Consider the following 25449-nt stretch of genomic DNA (forward strand, 5'->3'; position numbering starts at 1 on the left):
TTGGGGTTGTCTCTAAAAGTGAAAAACAGTTGCTTCACCTTGTGTTTACCAGCCATTAAGTAAGAGGCAAATGCTTGCTGGGTGTGCTCACCTGAGCTGCCGATTCCTGTTGTCTCCCCATTGAACTTGGCTGGCCCTGACTGCAGTGCTGGCAGCCAGCCTGTTGAGATTCATGACCCAGCAGATCCAATGGTTGTTCAGGACACTCTCTTGTAGCTTTTGAGATTTTCTTTTTATAATTAATACTTTAACTTGTGTAGATTTGTTATTGACTTATTTAGTTATCTGCTTGTTTTTTAAAATTATCTTAGTATTCAGAATGTGCTTTTAATCTGAGAACTCAGGTATTTCTTGAACATTCTTAGCTTTTATCTCTAAATATTGCTTCTCTTCTGAACTCTCTTCACTTTCTTTTTCTGTGACACCTCTTAGGTGTTTGTGGAGCTATCACTCAGGTTTCTTAACTGCTTTTCATTTTTTCTCTTTTTTTTTTCTGGGCTGCATTCTGAGTGAATTCCTTAATATTATCTTCAGATTGACCAAGTCTTTCTTCAATTCTGTTCAGTCTGAGGTATCTTGTTTACTGAGTTTTTAAACTTTTATGACTATATCCTTCACATAATTTCTAATTGATTCTTTTTAACCATCTCTTATTTTAATTCTGCCTTTTTGTTTTATAATTTTTAATTATTTTTCAATTAGCTTTCTAAAAGCATCTTAAATATACTTATTTTATTGGACTGTTTTGTAATATGAATTTCATCTGAAGTGAATTAGTGCCCTGATGACTGATTTTGTTAGTTGCCTTTATTAGCATTAGATTTCTTCATGTACTTTAGAACTTTGGTTGAAGGGCATGATTTGTTTGAGATCTATTTTGTATTGTTTTTATTCATTTACTCATTTTCCACTTCTTTCCTCTTTGCTCACTCTTTGTAGCTATTTTGGAGTTGTCTTGGGTGGCTTCCACAGAGCCCCACTCTAGACCTGCAGTGGTGGTTTATACTTGGGCAATCACAGGCTGTTTCATTGGGCTCCTGATCGCTGGTTGGCCTGTGTCCTCCTTCCTCCTTATGTCACTGCTCCATATGAAACAAGGAGCTGCCAACCTTCTTTCAGGAATGGAGGGGTCTCCTCCTCCAGTTATCACCTTGACTGTGCTGTCACACAGCTTTGCTAGGTCTGACTCTTTGTGGATTATGTTTAGCCCCAGAACCGTGTAGGATTCATATTTCCAGTTTTAGTGCCTGAATCGTGATCTTAGAAGGCTCAAGGCTTTCAGTTCGAGGACTTTCCTCTTTGAGCTTCTGCCCCATGTCTATTTTACAGCAATAGTTATATTGTTTGTTAGTTTGCCTGCATCCTTTTGGTTTTCTCTTCTTATGTTTCCCCTCTCTGTGCTGTATGTTTGGAGTAGAGAGGATCCATCAGAGTAAATTTACTGTGCCATCTTAACTGGAAGTCATGTGGGCTGAGGGATTAAAGGAAATAAAGTGAGATATTTGGTTTTACATAGCACTAAAAGCTAACCACAAAAATGCTTTTTTGTGTGAGTTCAGTGACCCATAGCATACGGTTATTTAAACTTCTCCTTCAGAGCCTTGTAGACCCCAAAAGATGAGTAGGATTAAGCAGGTGGGATTTATTAGGATTCTATGGTTCTCTGCAAGGATTTCACCTTTTATTTTTCATTTGGATGGTAATTTAAAAATCCACTTGTTCCCAAACACCTAAATGCCCACAATTCTAACTAAATAGTGTCTTAAGATGTCAGTGCCTGCAGCTGTGTTTGTAGTGGCACTAAATAGCACTACTTTTAGATATTGAAAACAAACAGAGGTAAAAAGGTAAATAATACGTTTGAGCTGGGTGAGAGATTGCTGTTTCACAGTAGTTCAAAAAGAGAAAAGGATGAATTTAGGCATCCCCACATATGGTAGGACCAGCAAATAACAGAAGCTGCTGGTAGCTTTTGGTAGCCAGTACCAAGTTTACATGACCAGTCCAAGTGAGATTCAGTAACCTGAATCATTGATCACATTGGATTCATTTTGTTGATTGAAATTTTATTCATTTTGTAGATTTGTTGGTATTTGTGCATGTAAAGATTTTGTAGATGTATAAGAGCTATATAAGCATAATGGTTTTACTAGTTTTGTACTTATTAGTACAGGATAAAAATTCTTTTTCAGTTAGCTTTTTAAAAGTATCTTTAAATTAGCTTTTAAAAAGCATCTTTTAAAAGCCGTCTAAAACAGCTCTGAGAGCCCCCAGCAGTTTTTTTCTTCAAGTTTGAGAAACAGGGATCAGGGGTAACTTAACTCTTCCTATGCAGTGTAGGAACATCCTGTTTGGTTTTTATGTTTTTGCCTGGCTCACCCCTGCTCATACTTCATGGTTTTACTTAGCTTAGGCATCCTTTCTACCTGGAAGCGTCTGACACCCCCGTGCGAGGTGAAATGCCCCTACTCAATGTTCCTTGTAGCACCCTGTTTCCTTTTTCCCAGCCCTTCCCGTAAGGGATTATGTTTTTTTCTGTTTATAGATCCTGATTTTCTCATTAGCAACAGGTTGCTTGAGAGCAAGGAATTATACTGCCATCTCTTTTTACTTTCAACGTTTTTGAGAGTTTCTGTCATAAAGTTGTCTCCCAATAAATTTGTGGGATTTTTTGTTTTTGTTTATTTAGTAATAAATTATGAGTACAACCAAGGGTGGGAAGAGGCAGAGTAACTTAGAGCTGAGTCACCAGTGACAAAGGTAAGAAGATTTCTAATATTTTAATATCTAATGTGCCCCTCAGCCCATTTGTTAAACTTGTGGTCTCATTGAACACCACAGTCTTGCTGTAAGATAAGACAGTTGAGGACAAGAATGCAAGGAAAGGAAGTAACCACTATTTATTCCTAACAGAATGTATGTGGGAAGACTGGCATTTAAAAAAAATTTTTTTTAATGTTTTTTGTTTTATTTTTGAGAGAGCGAGACAGAGCACAAGTGGGAAGGGGCACAGAGAGAGGGAGACATAGAAGCAGGCTCCAGGCTCTGAGCTGTCAGAACAGAGACCGACATGAGGCTTGAACTCATGAACTGCGTGATCATGACCTAAGCTGAAGTTGGACGCTTAACTGACTGAGCCCCTCAGGTGCCCCAAGACTGGTATTTTTTTGAGTCCCATTCGTTGCTCTTTGGTGCTCTGATGGAGAACAAAGTCAGGGGTCTCTGTCTTAGTAGATCCAAAAAACACACACTATCATGAAGGGCTGTTTCTCCTTGGAAGCTAGGTCTGGAGAGCAAGCTCTTTTCTTCACATGACTGGGGACATGGGCTGGAGAATGGACCTCCATAAATCCCTAGACAGTTATCTGCTAGATTAAATTTCCTTAATTCTTTGCAAAGTCATCTGAGGAGTGTGTACACTCTGCACCTGGATTGCAGTTGACTCCTCTGATTCCTTAGACCTAGATTTTGTTCATGATTGAGGTTTGTTTGAAATTATCTGCAAATTTCACATCTGTGTTTTTGATTAGACCATCTCGAGGAGAAACACAGCTGACTCAACAGAGAAAAAGCCAGCTCCTCCTAGTGGAACTTTTCTTAAAACTTCATCGTTTTTAGAGAGAAAATATCATTTCTTAAGCCCTTCATGTGGAAACAAGAATATATTATTGTGATTTTTTAAAAATTACAAACAAACGGGCAAATTGATCACTCTTACTTAGTGAAGCAAAGAAACATTACTTTTTAGTAAATTAAAAATACTGGTATCAGGCTTTCAGTAAGGCAGAGGAAGAATGTTGTCAACCTTAAGCATAGTTGAACATAAATTTCTTAATTTTAGATTTGATTATATTCCTGGAGGTTTTAAATATTTCCTGATAAGGGCACTGTGCCCCTAGTTGATGACATTAATTGAAGGCTAGGTATTTAATTTGTCTTTTTCTTCTTTCATAAAGTGTATTTTGTAGCATTCTGTCCTTAAATCTGTTTGGTGCTTACTTCATGGGAGAAGTGACTTCAGTTGATTCATGCTCAGAGGAAATGGAAAAAAAAGTAGTGTTTTTTTTTTGTTTTTATCAGTTTGCCACTTTGGTTATGGGCCATATTTGGCATGTATAGACTTAACCTCTCATACCTCTGGCTTGGAGATGGGACAGACCATAGGAAAGCAATTTCTAACTTTTTTGGCCTCTGACAGGTACACATCCATTTTGATACCACGAGGTTTTAAATGAGCTTTGTTTGAAATGTTGACAATCTGGGAGCTACACGGGCTTCCATCAACACAAAATCAGTTCAAATTTTATCTTTGTCTCTCCTCTGCAGTAGCCTTAGTGGGTTTATATTCACACATTTGTTCAAATATTTATTGAGTTTCTGTGTGCCAGGTACTGTGTACAGCAGTGCTTTTCAGAACTCCTAGGTTCTGAGGAGATGTACCAGTTAAGATGTGTTTGACCGCAAGTAACAGAAAACCCAACAAAATGTGGCTTAAACCAAAAGGAAAATAACATTCCAAGGTTGACTACTTTATTGCCTCAGCTGTGCTCTCAGGCTTACTTACTGCTGGGTCCTAAGGCGACTACTGCCATTCTAAGTGTCACATGGAGACCACAGTGTCTAATACAAAAAAAATGTGAATTTATTCTAGGTTGAGAAAGACTCTGTCAGAAACCTTCCAGCCCGAAGCTCAGTTCTCATTGTTCTATGTAGACTAACATTGGCTGTTCCTGCATTGGTAGGAGGGCAAATGGAAATGCCATGACTGGTCTGCATACACCAGCCATTCTCAAAATGTGACTCAGGAAACCTTGGGTATCCCTGATTCCCTTTCACGAGGATCATAGGACGAAACTATTTTCATAATAATGCTAAGACATTTTTTGCATTATCCACTCTCATTTTCTCACTAATCGACCGTGGAGTCAAAGGTTACATGACGTATGATGATCTCATTGCTCTAGCAGCTAATGGAATGTATGTGTGTATAGTTTTGGGTCTTAAATTTTTTTTTCAGGTTTAATTTCTAATGTGGTAAATATTGATAAATATAACCCACATTAACAAAAGCCTCTCAGTAATGTCCTTAGTAATGTTTAAGGATATAAAAGGATCCTGAAAATGTTTTTGATTTACTGGTCTACATTAATCAAGATGTTCACCCACGGCATTGGGGCACATCCCAGCTTCCCCAAGACTCATGCTGTGAGATTCCTCGATAAACTGATTCTGTTAACAAAGAAGCAGTTGGAAGGGTTAGGGCTGTCAGGTAGACAACCAGCATTGTGTGCAGGACTATTCTGAGGAGGGGCTTGGAGAAGAGGACATGGCAGGGACATAGGATATACTCCAGGCCCTGCTTTGACCAGAGCCACTCCTCCAAGTCTGTGTTTATTTTTGTAATTGTAGCACAATATACATGACATAAAATTTACCCTTTAACTGTTTTTTAAATATATAGCTTAGCGGCATTAATTATATTCATAGTGTTCTGAAACTATCACCACCATCCATCTCCAGAACCTTTTCATCTTCCCAAACAGAAACTCTGTATCCATTAAATAATAATTCCCCACCCAGCGCCTGACAGCCACCATTCTGTTTTCTGCTTCTGTGAGTTTGACTACTCTGGGTATCTCCTATAAGTGAAATGATATAATACTTGTCCTTTCATGTCTGGGTTATTTCTCTTAGCATAATGTTTTCAAGGCTCATGCATGTATGTATCAGAATTTTCTTCCTTTTAAGGCTGAATAATATTCCATTGTATTTATTTTGTGTATTTATTCATCTCTTAATGGACATTTGTGTTGTTTCCACCTTTTGGCTGTTGTGAATAATGCCAATATGAACATGGGTATACAAATACCCATTTGAGTTCCTATTTTCAAATCTTTTGTGTGTGTGTGTGTGTGTGTGTGTGTGTGTATAAAGAGAAAGAGAGAGATGGAATTGCTGAGTCATTTGGTAATTCAATGTTTAACTGTTTAGGATCCGCCATACTGTTTTCCACAGCAGCTACACTATTTAGTATTCCCACCAGCAATGTGCAGGGGTTTGGTTTTTCTATACTCTCACCATTACTTGCTATTTTTTGTATTTTCTAAGTAAGTCACCCTAATGGGTGTAAAATAGTATCTCATTGTGGTTTCGATTTGCATTTCTATAATGATTAATGATTTGAACATCTTTTCATATGTTTCCTGGCCATTTTATCTTCGAGAGATACCTATTTAAGTCCTTAGTCCAGTTTTTTAAAACTGGGGGTTTCTTTTTTCCTTTGTTTCTTTCTGTCTTTGAATTGTGGGAGTTCTTCATATATTCTGGATATTGATCTCTTCTTTCATATATGATTTCCAGAGGTCTGTCCATTTTATATGTTGACCTTTTATGGAAGGTTTCATTTTAGGGGTGCCTGGGTGGCTCAGTTGGTTAGGCATCTGACTGTTGATCTCAGCTTAGGTCTTCATAGCAGGGTCATGAGTTCAACCCCTGCATTGGGCTCCACACTGGGTATGGAGCATACTTAAAACAAAAAGAAAACAAAAAAAACCCAAGGTTTCATTTTACTAAAGATTTTTTAAAAAGCTTTAAAGCTCTGTGCCATTGTTGCCATTTTCACTTTTGTGACCTCATCCTAGATGTTTACCTGCTATACTGGTTTAGAAGACATGGATGGTAGGACCTGGGTAATTACCTCATATTATAAATTACTTGGTAATTTATAAGAACTACTTTTGAATTTCTCACACTATTCAAAATGTAGCCCTGGCTACTCTTATTTGTGTACATGGCTTTATAGGTTACCAACTATTTGCCATGGAAGAAAACAATGATGATTCAGACTAAATGATTTTTAAAATATTTTTCCTTTACATCTGTGGCAATCGTAGCCGTTGACAGGACTTCACAGGCACCAGATTCCTCACCATATCAGCTGATTAAGGAGTCTTTTTAGACTCTTCATAAAATCTAAAAACAGTTGAATTCTAAGTTGTCTCTAGATGGGACAGCCCTTTGAGACACAGAAGTGCCTTCAATAGCAGTGCTAATGGAGGATCAGAAAATTGCAGGTTAAATTGTGGAAGGGATTTTTCCATCCTGAAACTTCGTAAGTTAGGAGAGGATAATAATGTCACATAATGTTAAATGAGAGGCTGGAGTTGCTGGCTCATGTATTACTGGTCACTTCCAGTGCTGTGGTAGACTGGACATCTTGCATGGGCCTGCCTGGGCCTGCAGGGTTTACTCTTTGAAGTCAGGGCTGCTTAAATGCTCTGTGTCAACATGGAACTTTGGGAACCCACCTTGCTTTCTGAAAGTTAATTTGAGAACCACTGGTCTAGGGGCTGTCCCTTGCTAGGGGCTGTTGTCTTAACAGTTGATTTCTAAAGTAAGGGAAATGGGGGGCTCATGGGTGGCTCAGTCAGTTAAGCGTCCGACTTCAGCTCGGGTCATGATCTCACAGCTTGTGAGTTTGAGCCGCGCATCGGGCTCTGTGCTGACAGCTCAGGCCCTGGAGCCTGCTTTGGATTCTGTGTCTCCTTCTCTTTCTCCCCCTCCCCTGCTCGCTCTCTCTCTCTCTCTCTCAAAAGTAAATAAACATTAAAAAAATTTAAAAAAAAATTAAGAGAAATGGTGTTGTTTTGTTTTTCAGTGAATTCGGATACTTTGCCCCAGTTTGTAATGACAGGCTTGTTTCTTTCTTCTTAATTATTTTCTTCAGACACTGCTCAAGTATTGTTGTGATACTTTTATTTCCTTTATCACCTCTCAGGAATTGTGCTTGGTAAACTCCATGTTCTTTGTGAAGCACATTTCCATGAAGTTTTTGAATATCCTTTTCCCAAAGAATGTAAATCACCAAAATGGGGAACCTTTTAGCACTGAAGCATTACCTTTTTCACTTGCTGTACTATGAATCCAAGCCATGCTATCCTAGCAACTCAGACTGTGAACTCTCATGGGCAGTGGTGTATCTTTGTGCCATGGTGATTTGAGTTCATAAAACAGTACTTGCAAGCAGTAGAGTAACTTTCAAGCAATTTAAAAATGAGAGAAGAGGGGAGAGACAGTGATTCTAAGCAGACACCATTTTGAACCAGCCCTGTTTCAGTGTCTCTGATTGCTGGCTCTCCTTGCCACTTCATCCCCCTTCCTTCTGCCTCCTTCTGTAGGATCTCCTCTAATAGCGGGAAACAAGGATGTGAACAAGCACATGGGCATCCTTCACTGGATAGTGGTTTGCACGCAGGTTTAGGACATTTTTTATCTTTTCTCTATGGCAATTTCTGAAGCCCATTTTATTTTCTCCTGGAAATATACAGTGAGGGGACTAAGACCTTTTGTTATTTTTAGTCTGTATATGTGGAGAAGGTGAAATCCTGGTTTTGATTCCTTGGGACTGGGTAAATGTGCCAAAAGAGAAATAACTCAAGAAATGGAAAATGGGGATTTCCTTCCAACTTTCCATGCCATTTGCTTTTGCTACATTAATATATACAGTTTGTGTACAAAAAATGCTTGTTAAAATCCCAAGTTTTAAGGAAATAATGTGATTGACATCCACCTTTTTTTAAATGCTCTTAAAAGATGCTTAAACAGTATTTCTCTAGTTGCTCCTCTGAAATGGATATGGGCATAGACATCCATGTGAGGGCATGCACACTAAGCAGAGTCCTAAGAAAGTCAAGGATTTACATTGGGGCTAGATGAAGGATTTGGTATCAATCAAAAAATGTATAGTCAGATCTCAGTTGTCTAATAAGTGTGCAGATGAACTAGGATAAAAAAATTAATGCATTTGTGAAAAAAGTTAAAATCGCCATCAATCTGAAGAATCCTGTCTTTTTTATGAGGCATGCTTTTTTTTTTTTTTTTAAGCTGCCTGGACACCGCCTTATTTTATCTGCTTGAGTACAGACCTCTCACTAGTTATCCTTCCCTGAGTGATGAATTGGATGTCTCTTCCTCCTTCTGACAATAGCCCTCTCAGGGCAAAGCAGTAGCCACATAGCTTGGGGAAAGTGGGAGCAGATAGAGAAGCCTGTGGATTTACTTCTCCTAGGAGTGGGGCTAGGAAGATGGAGCTGTTATTTGAGGATGGGAAGGAAGAAGAGAAAACAAACCCTAGGTTTGTATCGCTGGCCAGTTCTGATAGTTGTAATATTTTCAGAGACTCAGCTAGAAAATAGAAAATACTTACAGAATCTTTTGGTAATTAAAATTTTTAATTGTATTCGTCAAGTATTTTATGTATTGATTAGCATTTATACGCTATGACAGCTTTTATTTTTTCTTTTGAGGTAATATGTGTGTGGTAAATGTATATCTAGAAGTTAGAGAATTTGTGTGTGTGTGTGTGTAATGGAAAATAATACATACAGGAAAGCACATAAACATGACTTACAGTTTTTTAATTATTGAAATGTTAACACACACGTTAGTGGCATCCAGGTCAAGAAATAGAATATTGCCAGCATCTTGAGAGCCCTTCATGTATACCTTCCCCATAGTACTTCTTCTCTTCTTCTAAAGGTAATACATTTCCTGACTTTTCAGAGTAATCACTACAGTTTAGTTTTACCTGATTTTGAACTTTATGTAAATGAATCACATCTTATATATTCTTATGGGTTGGTTTCTTTTTCTCAACATTATGATTGAAAATTCATCTCTATGCCTGTGGTAGGTCCTGCATTGTCATTGCTGCATAGAGTTCCCTTATATGAATATATCACATTTAGTTTATTCATTCTACTCTTGACTGGCCTATGGGTTCTTTTCAATTTGGGTCTGTTATGAATAATGCCGCAGTGAACATTCTGCTAGTGTTCATAAACACTTAACAAGCTTGGAGTGTTCTTTGAGGGAGAGTTTGTAATTTGTGGATTTTTGTATGATTATGATTTACTGAGAGAGATGTGTGAAAATTCCCAGTATGAATGTAATACTTTATTTTTATAGTTACATCACTTTCTGTGTTATATTTTGATTTTTATAGTTTGTTTTGTATTTCCATATTACTGGAGCATATAAATTTACAATTGTTTAATCTTCCTGGTGAATTGAACACTTTATCATTATGAAGTGACCCTCTTTACCTCTGGTAATTCTTTTTGCCCCAAAGTGTATTTGAATTGATACTGTTTTTTTATTTGATTCCTTTGGTTAGGTTTGTATGTTGTTGTTGTTGTTGTTGTTTTCCTATTTTCCTTTTAGCTTCTCTGAATCACTATATTCTTATGTTTTAGATGTGTGTTTTATAACATGTAGTTGTTTCTTTTTTTAATTCAAAACTGATATTGTTGTCTATAATGGCCCAGTTATGGAAACAGCCCAAGTGTCCATCAATTGATGAATGGATAAAGAAGATGTGATACACACACACACACACACACACGCGCGCGCGCGTGCGTGTGCGCACACACTGGAATATTACTCAGCCATGAAAAAGAATGAACTCTTGCCATTTGCAGGCTAGAGAGTGTTATGCTAAGCAAAATAAGTCAGAGAAAGATAAATACCATATGATTTCACTCATATGTGGAATCTCAAAAACAAAACAAATGAGCAAAGGGGAAAAAAACAGAGACACAAACTGAGAAACATACTCTTAACTACAGGGAACAAACGGATGGTTACTAGAGGGGAGGTGGGTTGGGGATGGGTTAAATAGGTGACGGTGATTAAGGAGTACACTTATGCTGAGCACCAGCTGATGTACAGAAGTGTTGAATCACTGTATTGGACACCTGAAACTAATTATTACCCTGTATGTTAACTGACTAGAATTTAAATAAAAGCTTAAATAAAATAAAAAATAAATAAAAAATAAATTTAAAAAGTGAAAAACCTGATAATCTTTGGGATGTACTTGGGAGTTTAAGTCATTGGCATATTGTATAATTACTGATGTATTTTAGTTTAAATCAACCATCTTACTGTGCGCTTTTTTAAAATTCTTTCTAAAGTTTATTTACTTATTTTTTCAGAGAACACGCGAGTGGGGAGGGGCAGAGACAAAGTGAGAGAGAGAATCCCAAGCAGGCTCTGCACAGACAGCCCCAGTGTGGGTCTCTAACCCACCAACTGTGAGATCATGACATGAGCCAAAATCAGGAGTCAGATGCTTAACCAACTGAGCCACCCAGGCACCCTTGTGGTTTTTTAAATCTTGTCCATTCTGTATTCCTTTTTCTCTCCAATCTTGCCATTTTTTTATTATAAATTTTTCTCCTTTGATAATTTGGAAATTATATACTACCTGTTGATATTCTATTAGTGGATATCCTAGAAATTACGGTATGCATACTTGAATTATTTAACACTTTTATCTTCCTTTTCCTGGAAAATGCAGGGACTTTAGAACTCTGACTCTATTTTTCTCCAGGTATGCTATTGTTTTTATATATTTTAATTTCTATATATATTTAAAAACCCCAATGACACTATTCTTATTTTATATCATAAATGTTAATTTAAATTTTTTCATGTATCTACCATTTTTGTTGTTTTCATTTGTTCTTATGCCTGCAGAATTCTGTCTGGGATCATTTTCCAATTTTCTGAAGAGCATCCTTTAGTTAGATTAGGCTTACTGGCATCAGACTCTCTCAATGTGTCAAAAGATTTTATTTCACTTTATCTTGAAGAATATTTTAGTTAGGTATAGTATTCTAGGTTGGCCATTTTTTTTTTCCCCTTTGACTGTATTGAAGGTATGTTTTCTGGTCATCTTGCTGTATTTTTATGTATCTTACCCATTCTTCTGTGTTTTCCATTGTTTTTACTTTCCATGTGAATTCTGGGTAGTTTCTTCTGATGTATGTTCCCAGTTCACTAATTCTATTTCCAATTGGGTCTGATCAGCTGTTAAACCCATGTGTTGAATTCTTTTTTTAAAGTTTATTCATCTATTTTTAAGAGAAAGAGTGAGCGGGAGAGGGGCAGAGAGAGAGGGAAAGAGAGAATCCCAAGCAGGCTCCATGCTGTCAGTGTGGAAACTGATGTGGAGCTCAAACCCATGAACCATGAGATCATGACCTGAGCTGAAATCAAGAGTCAGTCGCTTAACTGACCAAGCCACCCAGGCGCCTCTTCATCTGTTGAATTCTTAATTTCAGTTCCTTTTTTCTTTTCTTCCGGTTTTAGAATTTCTACTGTATTCTTTGTTTTGTTTTGTTATCCTCCATTGGGGTTCTTTCTTGTGTGTTCTTTTCTTCCTGTGTGCCTGACTGTCTTTCATTATATAATTTTTGTTGTATTTGAAACATTATTTTTGGGGAGCACCTGGGTGGCTCAGTGGGTTATGCATCTGACTCTTGGTTTCAGCTCAGGTCATGATCTCAAGGTTTTGTGGGTTTGAGCCCCGCATAGGACTCTGTGCTGGCAGCATGGAGCCTGCTTGAGATTCTCTGTCTCCTCTCTCTGACGCTCCCCCACATCTGCCGTTTCTGTCTCTCTCAAAACAAGTAAATAAAACTTGAAAAATTATTTTTAGAAATAGTTAGAAACCTTGAAGTTATTTTCCTTCAGAGAGGATTTTTGTTTGCATCTTACAGGCACCTGGCAGCAGACCTAGAAACCAGGGACCACCTTAGTTTAGCTTTAGTTTCATAGTTAGACTGTAGTATACGCAGGTTGGTTCATTTCTGGTTTCACCTATCCTTCCAGGGTGTACCCTCATAGGCACCAACTCTAAGTGTGGGGTGGTTTACCAGGACCTCACTTTGGTAGGCCTGGGCTCCTACTTTTACTTTCTGGCAAGGCTGCAAAAAAAGCTTTTTAACTTTTGCCTTTAACCACCTCTTCAGGATCAGAAATGCCTTCCTAGGCCTGTATAACCCCATGTGTCAAGATCTTTCTCAAATAATTTAACACTGTCTTTCTGATTCTTTGTTGATCTTTTAAAATTTTTTTAAATGTTTATTAATTTTTGAGAGAGAGAGAGAGAGATGCAGAATCTGAAGCAGGCTCCAGGCTGTGAGTTGTCAGCATAGAGCCCGACGTGGAATTTGAACTCATGAATTGTGAGATTATGACCTGAGCCGAAGTCAGATGCTTAACTGACTGAGCCACCTAGGTGCCTCTTGATGATTTTTTTATTGCACTTCCATACTTTATGTAACCATATAAAATAGTGTTCATCAGGAAGGTTGGTTTCAATTACAGAGTCTACTGTTGTCTGAAGTAGAACTGAAATTGGATGCAATTTTACTAAGTGTGTTTACATTTAAATATATTCTGTACTTTTGTTTACCTCATCCATCCTGGTTAATCAAGAAAACTTACATAGACTTTTACTTCCAGCTTTTTAGAGTGGCTAGAAGAACCAGATAAAACATCTTTTGAAGCCATGGGAAAACTGCAGAGATGCCCAGTACTCAAGGGGTTAAGACCCTGGCAGTGAAGGGAAGTGCAGAGCACTGAGTAGACATTCTTTAGCAGCTTTTCACCCTTAGGGCAGTTTGCCGTTTCTGGAGAAGCTAGGGGAGACCCAAGAACCTGCAAGAGGGCCTATGCTACTGAGTCAGTGAAGTTAGCAACTCTTTTGGCAGTTTCACGGGGTTGGACAGACATACATTGGATTGTCCAATGTAGGAAGATTGTTATTCTTACTACCTACAACTGTAAGGGTTCTATACATCTAGAAATATCATAAAAATAAGCCAATGGATAAAATTAGAAAATCACTATTTTTCAACCCCTAATGGATCTAAAATGATCATCAGTGGATCCTAAGACCATTCAGGAAAGAGTTGATAGTGAAAGGAAAGTATAATGGATGGATTGGGTTGACAGTACCTGAAACAGCTGATCTGTTTAATTCAAAGGACACACCACTACAAATGAAGTATTCTTGGAAAAAGATTGACCCTGAATCTAAAAAAAACCTCTAAATTGTGCTCTCAGTTTGTATGCAGTACAGGGGAGAGCAAAACAAGCTACCACCACAGGAATGCAATCAGCCAAATACACAAGTATGAAACGTTCTATTAGTCAATACATTGGATTCTATTAGCCTTTTCGATTGGTTGTTTTTTTTTTTTCAGGGGATAAATAATATGAAAAGATTAAAAAATAAAAGAGGGGCAATTGTTACAGATTAAGGGAGACTTTACATTATTTTGTTACAGATTAAAGGAGAAATATCAATATTGGCCATATGTAATGTGTGGATCTTGTTTGGATTGTAATATAAACAACCCATTATGAAGGAAAATTTTAAAGAAATTTGAACATAGATGGGCCATTAGATGATACTTATTGTGTTTATTTGGCTGGATTTATTAGGTGTGAAAGAGTGTACTCAGGTTTCTTTTTTTTTTTTTAAATCCTTAGAAAAAAAGAGAAATCAAAGTATTTTGGATAAAGTGGTGTGATGTCTGTGATGTGCTTTAAAATGGAAATTTTTGATAATTGTTTGGACTAGTTAATGGATACATAGGAGTTCATTTGGCTGTTTTGTCTACTTTTTTGGTAAATTTAAAAATACTCATTAAATAGTTATGAGAAAGAAACATCATAAACAAAATTCACTTATAGCCTGTGCTTTAAGTGAGACCATCATAAGCTGTTCTCTCTATTGGGTAAAAGTCTGTTGTGTATGAGTGGTGTCAGAAAAAGAGACAAACTTCATTTTATTTGCACAGCATTCTTTCCTGTTAGTCTTATCTGTTAGACCTGTGTGGACACCTTGATCCATAGTCTCAGACTATATGGAAAGGAAGAAGGAAAAGGAAGAAGCAAAAGTAGGGTGAGCTCATATTGAAGGAACAGGAAAAGGGTGCTAGGTGGGCAAAAACCACAGAACTCCACTACCTTTCACTTGTTGGTTACTCAGTACACTCAGACCTACTGCTTTCTACGCAAAGAATTTTTAAAACACTTCCAACTAACATAATTCAGCTTTTCCTTCGAAAAGGGAGATAATCTGAAGTAATGCCTGGTTGATGCTTCTGACTTCAGGTCCAGGAATTCTGGATAATGTCAGTTCCTCTTCCTATCTCTGTTATAGTCTGTCAATTATAGACTTTGGAAAATTTATCTACTAATGATATACTCTCTAGGTTCACTAGTAGCAGAGGGAAAAATGAAAGGGAAGGGAATTTTAAAAAAAGTATATGACACAGAAAGCAAGACATACACACAGATAGCATCCAAAAACCTCACTTGTGCATTTTGCCCAAGCAGGCATAATTTGCACATTATGATGGAGTGCTGCTGGGCACACCTGGCTTTGTGGCTTGAGCGATCAGTCCAAGTCACTGAGGCCTGCTCTAGGCTCTTCACAGAATCCAGATCTTCACACACACTTGAAGCAGCATTGGATCTGCTGGGTCATATGTGCTTAGTGGCAGAGTGCTTCAGCATGGACAGTGATTCTTGCTCTGGGCCCTTCCCATATTTTCTCATTGCCTGACAAGTAGGTAAAAGCAGATAAACAGTCTAAAGCCCAGACAGTTTATGTTCAGAATCCCAAATATATCAGCCAAATGTTTTGCCTCTTAGCGGGTGTGAGGTATAGCAATTATTCACTTTCTTTGTTGTTTGCTCATTGTTACAATTTTGAGTCAGTAATTAGTATACATAGAATTAAACTGAAAAGGTGCAAAAAGGTGTATGGTAAAACCCAAGTTTCTTTTCTGCACCTGTCTTTCAGCTACCCAGGTCTCCACATCGGAGGCAACCACTGGCACTAGTCAGGGCATATCCTGACTTGGCACGGACCATTGGATCACAGGAGACTTCCTGAAATGGCAGGCCCTGTATGTTTATGGGATTTATATCCCACCATCTGGAATACATGCAAGGTACCTATGTCTCCTTAGTTTCCAGGTTCTGTTAGCAGCTAACTTCACTGTGGTAGACCAGTGTAGTAACACCATGTCCTGAGTTGATACCTCCAAGGGAGGTAAAAGTGAACTGCTTTCTCATATCTTCTGGTTATCTTTATGGAGAAATACATTTACTGCCAGCTTCATAACTGCATTCTAGGTGACTAGGGTGGTTTTAATTTGATCCAGTTGGGATCCATATCTGAAAGTGCAGTTTGAGCTGGAGTCACCATTTGAGTATGTTTATGATAGCCTAATATGGTTGACTAAGACTCACTGGTCCCTTGGTTGGAGAAGTGGGGTTTTCTGCAAACCACCAGACATTGTTTTTTGATAATCCAGTGGCTTTCGCTTGGCTTCACTTTATACTAGAAGAGTATAATGAGGTAGTGGCCCTGATCATAGGCAATACCTCATTGATCTACATTACCTTCTTGTTCCATGGACTTCTGGTTTCCAATACCCTAATATGAACAGAAGTTTTCCTGCCATTTTCCATGATTTGGGCCAGTAACCAGTTCTAAATTCTCCTTCTTTCTTCAAAGTTTTGCTGCCTGCAGCCTGCTATCTGGTTTGTATTAGATATTGTATCAGTATGTATTTGACGATATTAGTTTGTGAGTTTTTTTTTTTAAATCACAGAAGTCAATGGTGGTTAATTTAAGAAAAAATAAAAAAAGGATTTTGTGGCAAGCCCCTGGGTAGTGGACAGAATTAAAGAGAGGGCTGAAGGGTGCCTGGCTGGTTCAGTTGGTGGAGCAGGTGACTCTTGATCTCGGGGTCATGAGTTGGAGCCCCCTGTTGGGTGTAGAGATTACTTAAAAATAAAATCTCAAAAAAAAAAAAAGAGAGCTTAAAACTATACCTTGTTAAGGACGTGATGTAGGGTAGCCTTAGGGATCTAGACTAAGAGAGTCTTTGGAATGACTTAGTTCCATCCTTATGTCCATATATTCAAGACTCAGATTCCCAGCACAGAGTCTGGTTTGCCTAACTTGAATCACTGCCTCACCTCTTAGCTGATGCCACAACGTGCCTTGATTAATAGACTCACCAAGACTTGTAGAAGGGAGGAGAGGTTCTTTCCTCAAGGGAAAGAAGGAGGAGGAATACGCAACCAGCCAATCAACAGATGCCCCATTCCAGAGTGTTCAGATTAGGTCAGCAGCAGTAGGGTTGTCATTGGCCTTTGGGGGAAGACCATTTCTCTTCGCGAGCTGCTGTCCCAGAGTATTGCAAGTATGTTCAGCATCCCTGGCTTCTGGGCACTAAATGTCAGCAGCACCCCCACTGCTAGCCTTCACAATCAGGGCACCACTTGTTTCCCAGCTATCACCATCTCCCCCCTAGACATGCTGTGGAACAGCCCATCAGGACCACTGCACTACATGATCCCTAAAACTGTTTGCATTTAAAACAACCAGATGCATCCCCATTGCTAGGCAAAATGGTGTTTGTAATTTGGCTATAATAAAATAATGTTTCCTGTCACCTCTACCAAAAAGGTCTTCAGTTTAGTGTCCCCAAATATCTAAACAGACCTGCATCTAGAACTGTATGAAATATATAAGAAATTCATTAATTTGTTTCTTCAGTTTATTTCTTTGATTAAGGGCACAGACTTTAGAGCCAGATTCTCTGAATTCAAATCCCACAACCTGTAGCTCTGCTATTTACTAGCAGTTACTTCCTTTGGGCTTTTACATAATCTTACTTTGAGCAATTACATAATCTCTCTGTGCCTCTGTAAAATGAGGACAATAATAGTACCCATTTCATAGGGTTGCTATGAGGATTAACATAGCTAATGTGCATAAAGCATTTAATATATTGTCAAGAGCATAGTAAGTATATGTATGTATAAGCTATTACTATATTTATAAAATGGGATATTAGTAATTAAGTTTCCCATAGATATGCCTTTAAATTTTTTTTCTGGGGAAGTTATCTTTTAAAAAGTTAATTGCTCTATCTGGAAAAGCATTTTGTTATTTTGTTACAGCAGTTTAGAACTATACTTTGAAAAATATCCGTGAATTATTCATTTCTTTACTCAGTATTTATTGTTTGCCAGGCATGTGTTAAATCTTTTTTTTTTTGTAAGTTTTTTTATTTTGAGGTGGTCGGGGGGGGGGGTGAGGGAGAGAAGGGAGAGAAGAGGGAGAAGGGAGAGAAGATCCCAATCAAGCTCCTAGCTGGATGCGAGGCTTGAACTCATGAACTGTGAGATCATGACTAGAGCTGAAACTAAGAGTTGGACGCTTAATTGACTGAGCCACCCAGGTGCCCCAGGCCCGTGTTAAATTCTAAGAGACAGGGAATTTATATACTGGTGGAAGAAGCAGTAACTAAATGAGCAAATAAATGTCCAGGATAATTACTGATGTGATAAGAGCTGTGGAGGAATCAACAGAAAGCCCCGGAAACAGGGAAGGATTCCCTGTGTTGGTGGAACAGAGGAGAGGCCTGGACTGGACAGTGAGCAGCAGAGGAGAGGCAGCATGGGAAATGGGAGGGTGTGGGCCATGTTTTTGCAGGACTTTAGAGACTCCAACAAGGAGCTGGGGTGTTTTCTACAGGGAGTTGGGATTTCTTTCAAAGAGCTATTGAAGTTGGGGTGGGAAGGTTTTAAGCAGGAGCGTGCTGGGTCTGATTTCCTTTTGGGAAAGTTGGTTTTGTTGACTGTAGACAATAAATTACAGAGGGCCAGGTGGGACCAGGTAGAAGCCTCTAGGGAAGAAATGAATGGGGATGGAGATGGGGATGGGATGGGATAGGATAGGATGGCAGCAGTGGAGCTGGAAAGAAGTGGATGAAGCTGAGTGAGATCATGTATTTATTTTGGAGGTAGAATTGACAGGTGTTGATGGCTTAGATCAGGAAGTCAGTGAGAGAAAGGGAGGAATCAGGGAGAAGGCCTAGATTCATGGCTATTATGTGCCGTTTGTCACTATTGCTAAACCTTTTTTTTTTTTTTTTTTTTTTACCTCATGGTCCTTTATAAAACTAAATTTTTAGTACCATTTAGTACAATTTTTAGTACCTGGTCTCAAATTTTTTGCACTGCAACCAAATTTTATGATCTCTTTAAATTTTTTTGCTTTCTTATTTAATAATGAAACTCCCTTTGTTGATGTTTTTGGCACTTAATTGGGACCATTTTATCTGTTAATTACTGCTGCTGAGAATTTGAACTCACTCACCATTTGCAGAGCTGTCTTTTGAAATCAGATAACTGAGTATCACCCCTGCCCCTAGAAAGTAGGAGAACTTGCAAAAGCCTGCACCTGATGAGAAGCAGCCCTCCCTTCTCTGCCGGGTGTGGTTCTTCTAGGTGAGGACGGTGAGGAGCTGGGATGGTGGTGGGGCACCTGCGGTTTATTTACCTAGCTCTGCCTGAGGTGCCTGCTTACTTCACAACTCCACTCTTCTTTTTAACATGTACTTCCCATGTGGTAGGTCAAGTTTATGAGCTATTTTCTGTCATGTAGGACTAGTACACCTCCTCAATAATTGCAATTTTTCATATTTCACTAAAGTATTTCTTCTCGTGAAAGAATTGAGATCAAGCATAAACACTAGTCTTTAATGAAATAGATTGTTCAAATTGATCCATATGGAATGAATTATTTTACTCTTTTCTAAAAAATGAAGAGAAACTGGAAGAAATGTCAGTAATGCATAGAGATTTTCTTTAACACGTAAATGAGAAGCCAGAAATGCATATAAAACATGGGAACTTCAAAAACATTTTTTAGACATAGACTATTAACACACATGGATGTTTTTGATTTCCCATTATATTAAAATATCCAAATGAACTTCATGTTCAGAACATTTAAAAATAGCTCTATCTTGAAAAGAAGATATAAAGTATTATCAGCTGTGCTTTTTGTGCATAATTAGCATGTGTCTGTGAAAGTATAATGACTTCTAGTGTAATATTACTCTGATAAAAAATTCAGATGGTAAAAATTGGAGCTACAGCTGGGTGACACATTTTAAAATAATTCAAAGGTGACTCCATAAAATCACGCTACTTTAGTCCCTTGTACTCCCGCTTTCACTTGTCAGTAGAATATGAAGTCACCAATAAAAATCCCTTAAATAATGTTTCATTTTTCCCCTCTCTTATAGATTTGATGTGTGCCCACTGTTTCCTTCAGTGCTTGGTGGGCTGCTGTGAAGATACATCACCTTTTCCCTTTTTCCAAGATGGCTCAAGATTCAGTAGGCTTTTCTTCTGATTACCAATTTTGGATGCAGAAACTTTCATTGTGGGACCAGGCCTCCACTTTGGAAACCCAGAAAGACACCTGCCTTCATCTGCCTCGATTTCAGGAATTCCTGAGGCAGATGTATGAAGTCTTGAAAGAGATGGTAGGTAGTAGACCAAAATAATGAATCTCTACTACATTTCACCAAGCTTGAATGTTATCTAGGGTCAGGAACTTGTGGTATTGACCTGATGGATTAGAAAGACAAATTACCTGTAAGTGATATGGACGGGATGGTTTCCTTATCTCTGATTTCTTATGATTTCAGTCTTTTCTTCTTGATTAATTACATTGTCACATGAGACTTCCTGACCAGTAAAGTTTTTTGTTTTTTTTTTTAAAACAAGACTGTGACAATCGTTGTCAGGTAAGAATTGGGATTCTTTTAAAGACCTTTGCATCTATTAAATATTGAAAAGTTTTCTGAAATGCTTCTTTATTGTTGTTCTTTAATGCTGTCCTAGATAAAGTTCTACTAAGAGGTAATAGGTATTAAGATCTCTTCTTATGAATATTTTAAGTGGTCTTTTCTGGTGAATATTAAGATTTTGAGTATCTTCACTATTGTTGTATAATGTATTGTTCAAAATTTGATATATTTTCATTTTGACATGATTTCTTATTTTTACTTCAGTGGATATTTTTATGAATTAACCTGCTTTCATATTATGAAAATATTATTTGTTTTACACCTACTTTGTAATTTCAAAATGAGAAGCAAAATTGTCATTTAATGTAAGTGTTCTTGTGTTACGTTTTTCTTCTCTTAATCTAAGAAGTAAGTCAGAAATTTGAAGAATTATTCATGTTGATGATATGAGTTCATATGTCTTTAGCAACTAGAAGGAAAGATATGGTCTGTGTGATCAACCAAAGCTAACTTTTAAAATTGTTTCTCTATAATTCGACTTCTGCAGCTTGGCTTTAAATTGGTCCCAGAAAGTCTAGGGCTGGCCTTGATGCTAAGACAAATGTGAAGAATTTATTGGTACAGCAGCTTACATTTCAGCTTATGTACATGTTACCTCATTTAGGTCTTATTTTTGAACTTTCTTGAGAGGTAAAGAAGTGGGGAGAGGGCCAGTTGTGTAACAGCATGTACATTTTTTAATCTTAAGCTGTTTTCTATTTGGTTGATCTTTTTCATCTCAGGTTTTAGGTTGTTGTAGATTAAGTATGATGTCATTAAGCATGTAGCAACTGAAATAGTAATGAACAGAGATATATATCTTTATGCTTGGGCTGCTTTTATTTCTTTTTACAAGTTCCAGAGTTCTTGTCCTCCCAAACCTTCTTTGAAATAGCCCTAGTGAAGCTGAGTTAGGAATCTCTCTTATGTTAGAGTGAAAAACCAGGTTGAAAACATGGGATCATAGAACTATTAATTGCTCACAATATTTTGTTCACTGTTATGCAATCTTTGTTATTTTTAAACAAATTGACCTTTCCTAAGTATGAGTAAAATAAAGTTAATTTGTTTCAAGATTTTACATAAATGTGCTGTACATTTTAGTTTTGGTGATGTGGTTTAAGGATGAAATAAGATGGTTACTTGTTAAATTTTATTTGAATCTCCTACTTTTCCGAAATACATACTAAACATTCAAACTCCCTCAACCTGTAGTGTCAGTTCAACCTTTCTAAGTTGCATATTGTCTTTTTATTGACCAAAACGTAACTTTCTTTTACAGGATTCAAATATGATCATTGAAAGATTTCCCACAATAGGTCAACTGTTGGCAAAAACTTGTTGGAATCCTTTTATTTTAGCATTTGGTAAGAATCCAAAGCCTGTTCTCTCAAAATATAAACTTCTAATGATAATTTTAATCTTTGCATTGTTTAACAAAATACAGAGTTTCAAATTATAAATTTTCTCCTATTTTTTATGAAACAGCTATTCAAATGTATTCATTGTTCCATTAGAAAGATAGCATCCTTTTCTTGTCCATATATGTTTGGATAGATAATCACACACACACACACACACACACACACACACACACACACAGATCTGTAAGAAAATAGGACTCCTTATATTATAGACTCTTCGAGATGATTATCATAACTTCATTTTTAATTCAGTATAAAATGATTATAATAATGAAATAATTTCTTGTTTCACAATTTCACATTAACTTGCACACTACTGTTTTCCATGTGTAAAGTCATTCTTTAGTATCTGAATCCTCCTATGGCCCTGACATTATTTAGGGGTAACATTTTGGTTTTACCTATGGTGAAGAGGAACCTGGGGACACATTGGGGGAGGTGTTCTTTCCCTGACCTCCTGTCTACCTGTCCAGCCTCATTTCCTATATAATCCTCTGCAACCACACCACACACATGGTAGCCAGGTCAAGTTACTAACAGTGCCTTGAAAGCACATGATATCAGGGCCTGCAACATGTGATTCCTTTGTTTGGAGCTCTGTTCTCATCTCCTGTCCTCTTAAACTTTCCTTGAAATAGTTTTGCTTGGGGCTGCTTTAGGAGCTTCTTTAAGTCTCTTCGTAGCTGATAGCATCCCCCTTAACCATAAAACTTACTATACTGTTTTGTAATTATTGGTTTGCCTGTCTGATGTCCTGGAAGACTGAATGCCTCTCAAGAGCAGGAACTGTGGTTTTAGTTCTTTTTGTCATCCTAGGGCCTAGAATAGGGTGGAGGAGGCACATCTGAAGGTGTACAGTTGAGGTTTATTGCCTTGACTTGGCTAGTTTAATATTTACTTTTCATATTGTTTAAAGTCAAAGACTAATTGCATAATATAATGAGATGAGAATAAAAAAACAAAGTCAGTATTACCCTATGATATTTTAAAGAATTGTACAATTTCTCTTTCCTAGCCTATCATAAATAATTACAAGAAGCATGAACTCAGGGGGGAAGAGACAGGGCTGCATTAGGTCCCGGGAGCATACATACATGGATGCCCTACACAGACAAACTCACTCACTCTGTCCCAACCCTCATCTGTCCCTCTTCCTCTCCACTTAGTCCTCTTGCTTCCCTTCCCCTTTGAGTGGACTCTTCCTCCCCTACCCTTCCCCAGCTTGTTGAAGTTCTTGATCTAATATGGCCAAGTCATCACTGTATTTGCCCACCAGGGCCATACCTACCTGCCCTAAGTTCATATATTTTAACTAGGCCAGTGTTTCTCAAATATCCTTGACCAGAAATACATTTTCTGTACATGTATACATGTATATACGCATACATACATACACACAGACGTGTATACACACACACATTTCATGAAAGGATGCTTGTTTTGATTTTGTGTAGCCACATTCACTATACTATTTTAAAAATAGTTTTCATGACCCCAAATTATTTTTACAACCCCCCGGATGGGTCATGACCAAAAATGTGAAAAACACTGAGCTAGACCAATGATACTAATGGCAGGAGAAAGGAAAAGAAGTTGTTGACTTTCCTCCATTTAAAGGCACCATCCATTGTGAGATACTTCACACATTGAATAGTCACTTTTTAGAAAAATAAATACTACATCCTTTAAGTGTATATGGTGAATGTAGAATACAACTCTAATTCAGAAATGTTAAGATGTGGGAAAGTTTGTGCTATATAATAAAGAAGTGGAATGAGAGGCATTGCTGATGTTGTGCTAGGCACTGTTCTCTGTGGATTGCAGAGTGGATCTGAGTCCTTGATAGTTTTGTGTATTTATTTTGAGACAGAGTGTGAGGTGGGGAGGGGCAGAGAGAGACAGACAGACAGACAGACAGACACAGAGAATTTCAAGCAGGCTCTGCAGAGTCAGCGCAGAGCTGAATGTGGCTCTCGAACTCAGGAAACCATGGGATCATGACCTGAACCGAAATCAAGAGTCAGATGCTTAACCGACTGAGCCACCCAGGTGCCCCGAGTCCTTGATAGTTTTGCAGGATAGGCAATTATGGGTTAGAGTAAGTAAATCACTTTCCCCATAATGTAAAACTGATAAAAGCCAGGATCCCACCCCTCTAAAGCCTGCATTGTTGTGATGATCTGGCCTGTGGATCACACCATTGTGGTTGAAGTAGTCTAGTTCTGGCTTTAACACTAGCCAGCCTCACATGAAGTATATATTCACTGGGCAGATATTTGCTAAGCTTTTTTTTTTTGTTCCCCAATATGCCAGGCCTAGGAAAACATGGCTCATAATTTCTGCCCACTGGAAGCATCCAGTCAGAAAAGAGACCTCAGCGAATCAGCCTGACTCAGGCATGGCTTGTGTTGTGGAGCCATGAACAAAGAGCTAAAAGAAAAAGGAGTTTGAGTTGGGGCCAACTCTTAGGGGACAGTAAATGAGATGGGATTTTTCTGAGACAAGCTGCCAGACTTGCTAGGTTTCAGATTCCTTATTTGTAAAAGTGGGAGGCTAGACTGATTTATCCCTATGGCCTTAAACTTGTAAGTGTCTGTGGTCTTTCCTTAGCACCTATCCTCATTACATTGGGCCCCTCTGACAACCAGAAACAAATTCTCCATCTCTTTTTGTTTCAAAGCTTGTGTTACGTTTTGAACTTTGAGCTTCCTGTTTGAGGTGTGCCTTTGGTTCTGAGCTTAGTGGAGACTGACAGGCAACAGAACTCCATGATGAATCAAGTCTTGCCTATGTTGCTACTTTTGTTTTGCTAGTTGGACATTGTCCAGGAAAGGATCTTTTCTTATGGTTTTAAATTTTATCAAAATCACTTTTTAAATACAGGAAATGTGACAGTTTCTATCAAAGAAAGAAGTAAACCTCTGGTAATGTTAAATGAGAATTGGATCAGAGATAAAGACAATAAGGAAGGAGGAAATTTGGAAATATAAAGACACCACAAAGAGACCAGAAAAAACATAATAGAAAGGGAGGGTACACCTTTTATTCAGGGTTGTTCTCTGCATAAAATTACAGATTTCACCTTCTTGGAATTCTGGCCGGTTGTTTCTAGTCCTGCCCTCATGATTAAGCATGTAACAGTTATAACCTCACTATTTGCTATTTATTGCTATATAACAATTTGCACCCAAGCTTGGCAGCTTAAAATAATAAATATTTGTCTTAAAAATGCTACCTTCACACTTTTAAATTACAGATATAAAGTTTACAGAATTAATTTAGCTTTTCATTTGGAATTTTAATTCAAGATATCAAAAAATAGGGGCGCCTGGGTGGCTCAGTCGGGATAAGCATCCAACTCTCTGTTTTGGCTCAGGTCATGATCAGGTCACGGTTTTGTGAGGTCAAGCCCTGCATGGGCTCTGTGCTGAGAGCATGGAGCCTACTTGGGATTCTCTCTCTGCCCCTCCCCCACTCATGCTGTCTCTGTGTCTCTCAAA

At 38.0% G+C, this 25449-nt stretch overlaps 1 protein-coding gene across 6 annotated transcripts in view; it reads left to right on the forward strand.

Moving 5' to 3' along the window:
* The window catches only part of FANCC (FA complementation group C), a 265807-nt gene that overhangs the window by 75581 nt on the left and 164777 nt on the right, over window positions 1–25449 (forward strand). For 5 of the 6 annotated variants that reach the window (XM_027048221.2, XM_027048218.2, XM_027048217.2 and 2 more), the window contains 2 exons: window positions 19977–20219; window positions 21808–21892. In XM_027048221.2, coding sequence (XP_026904022.1) covers window positions 20055–20219; window positions 21808–21892 — 250 coding nt within the window. In that variant the 5' untranslated portion in view covers window positions 19977–20054. Of the gene's footprint in view, window positions 1–15705; window positions 15816–19976; window positions 20220–21807; window positions 21893–25449 lie in introns of those variants that run through there. The other variant, XM_027048219.2, reaches the window with a different exon arrangement.

This window comes from Acinonyx jubatus, chromosome D4 (assembly GCF_027475565.1).
Source record: "Acinonyx jubatus isolate Ajub_Pintada_27869175 chromosome D4, VMU_Ajub_asm_v1.0, whole genome shotgun sequence".
Lineage (NCBI taxonomy): Eukaryota > Metazoa > Chordata > Mammalia > Carnivora > Felidae > Acinonyx > Acinonyx jubatus.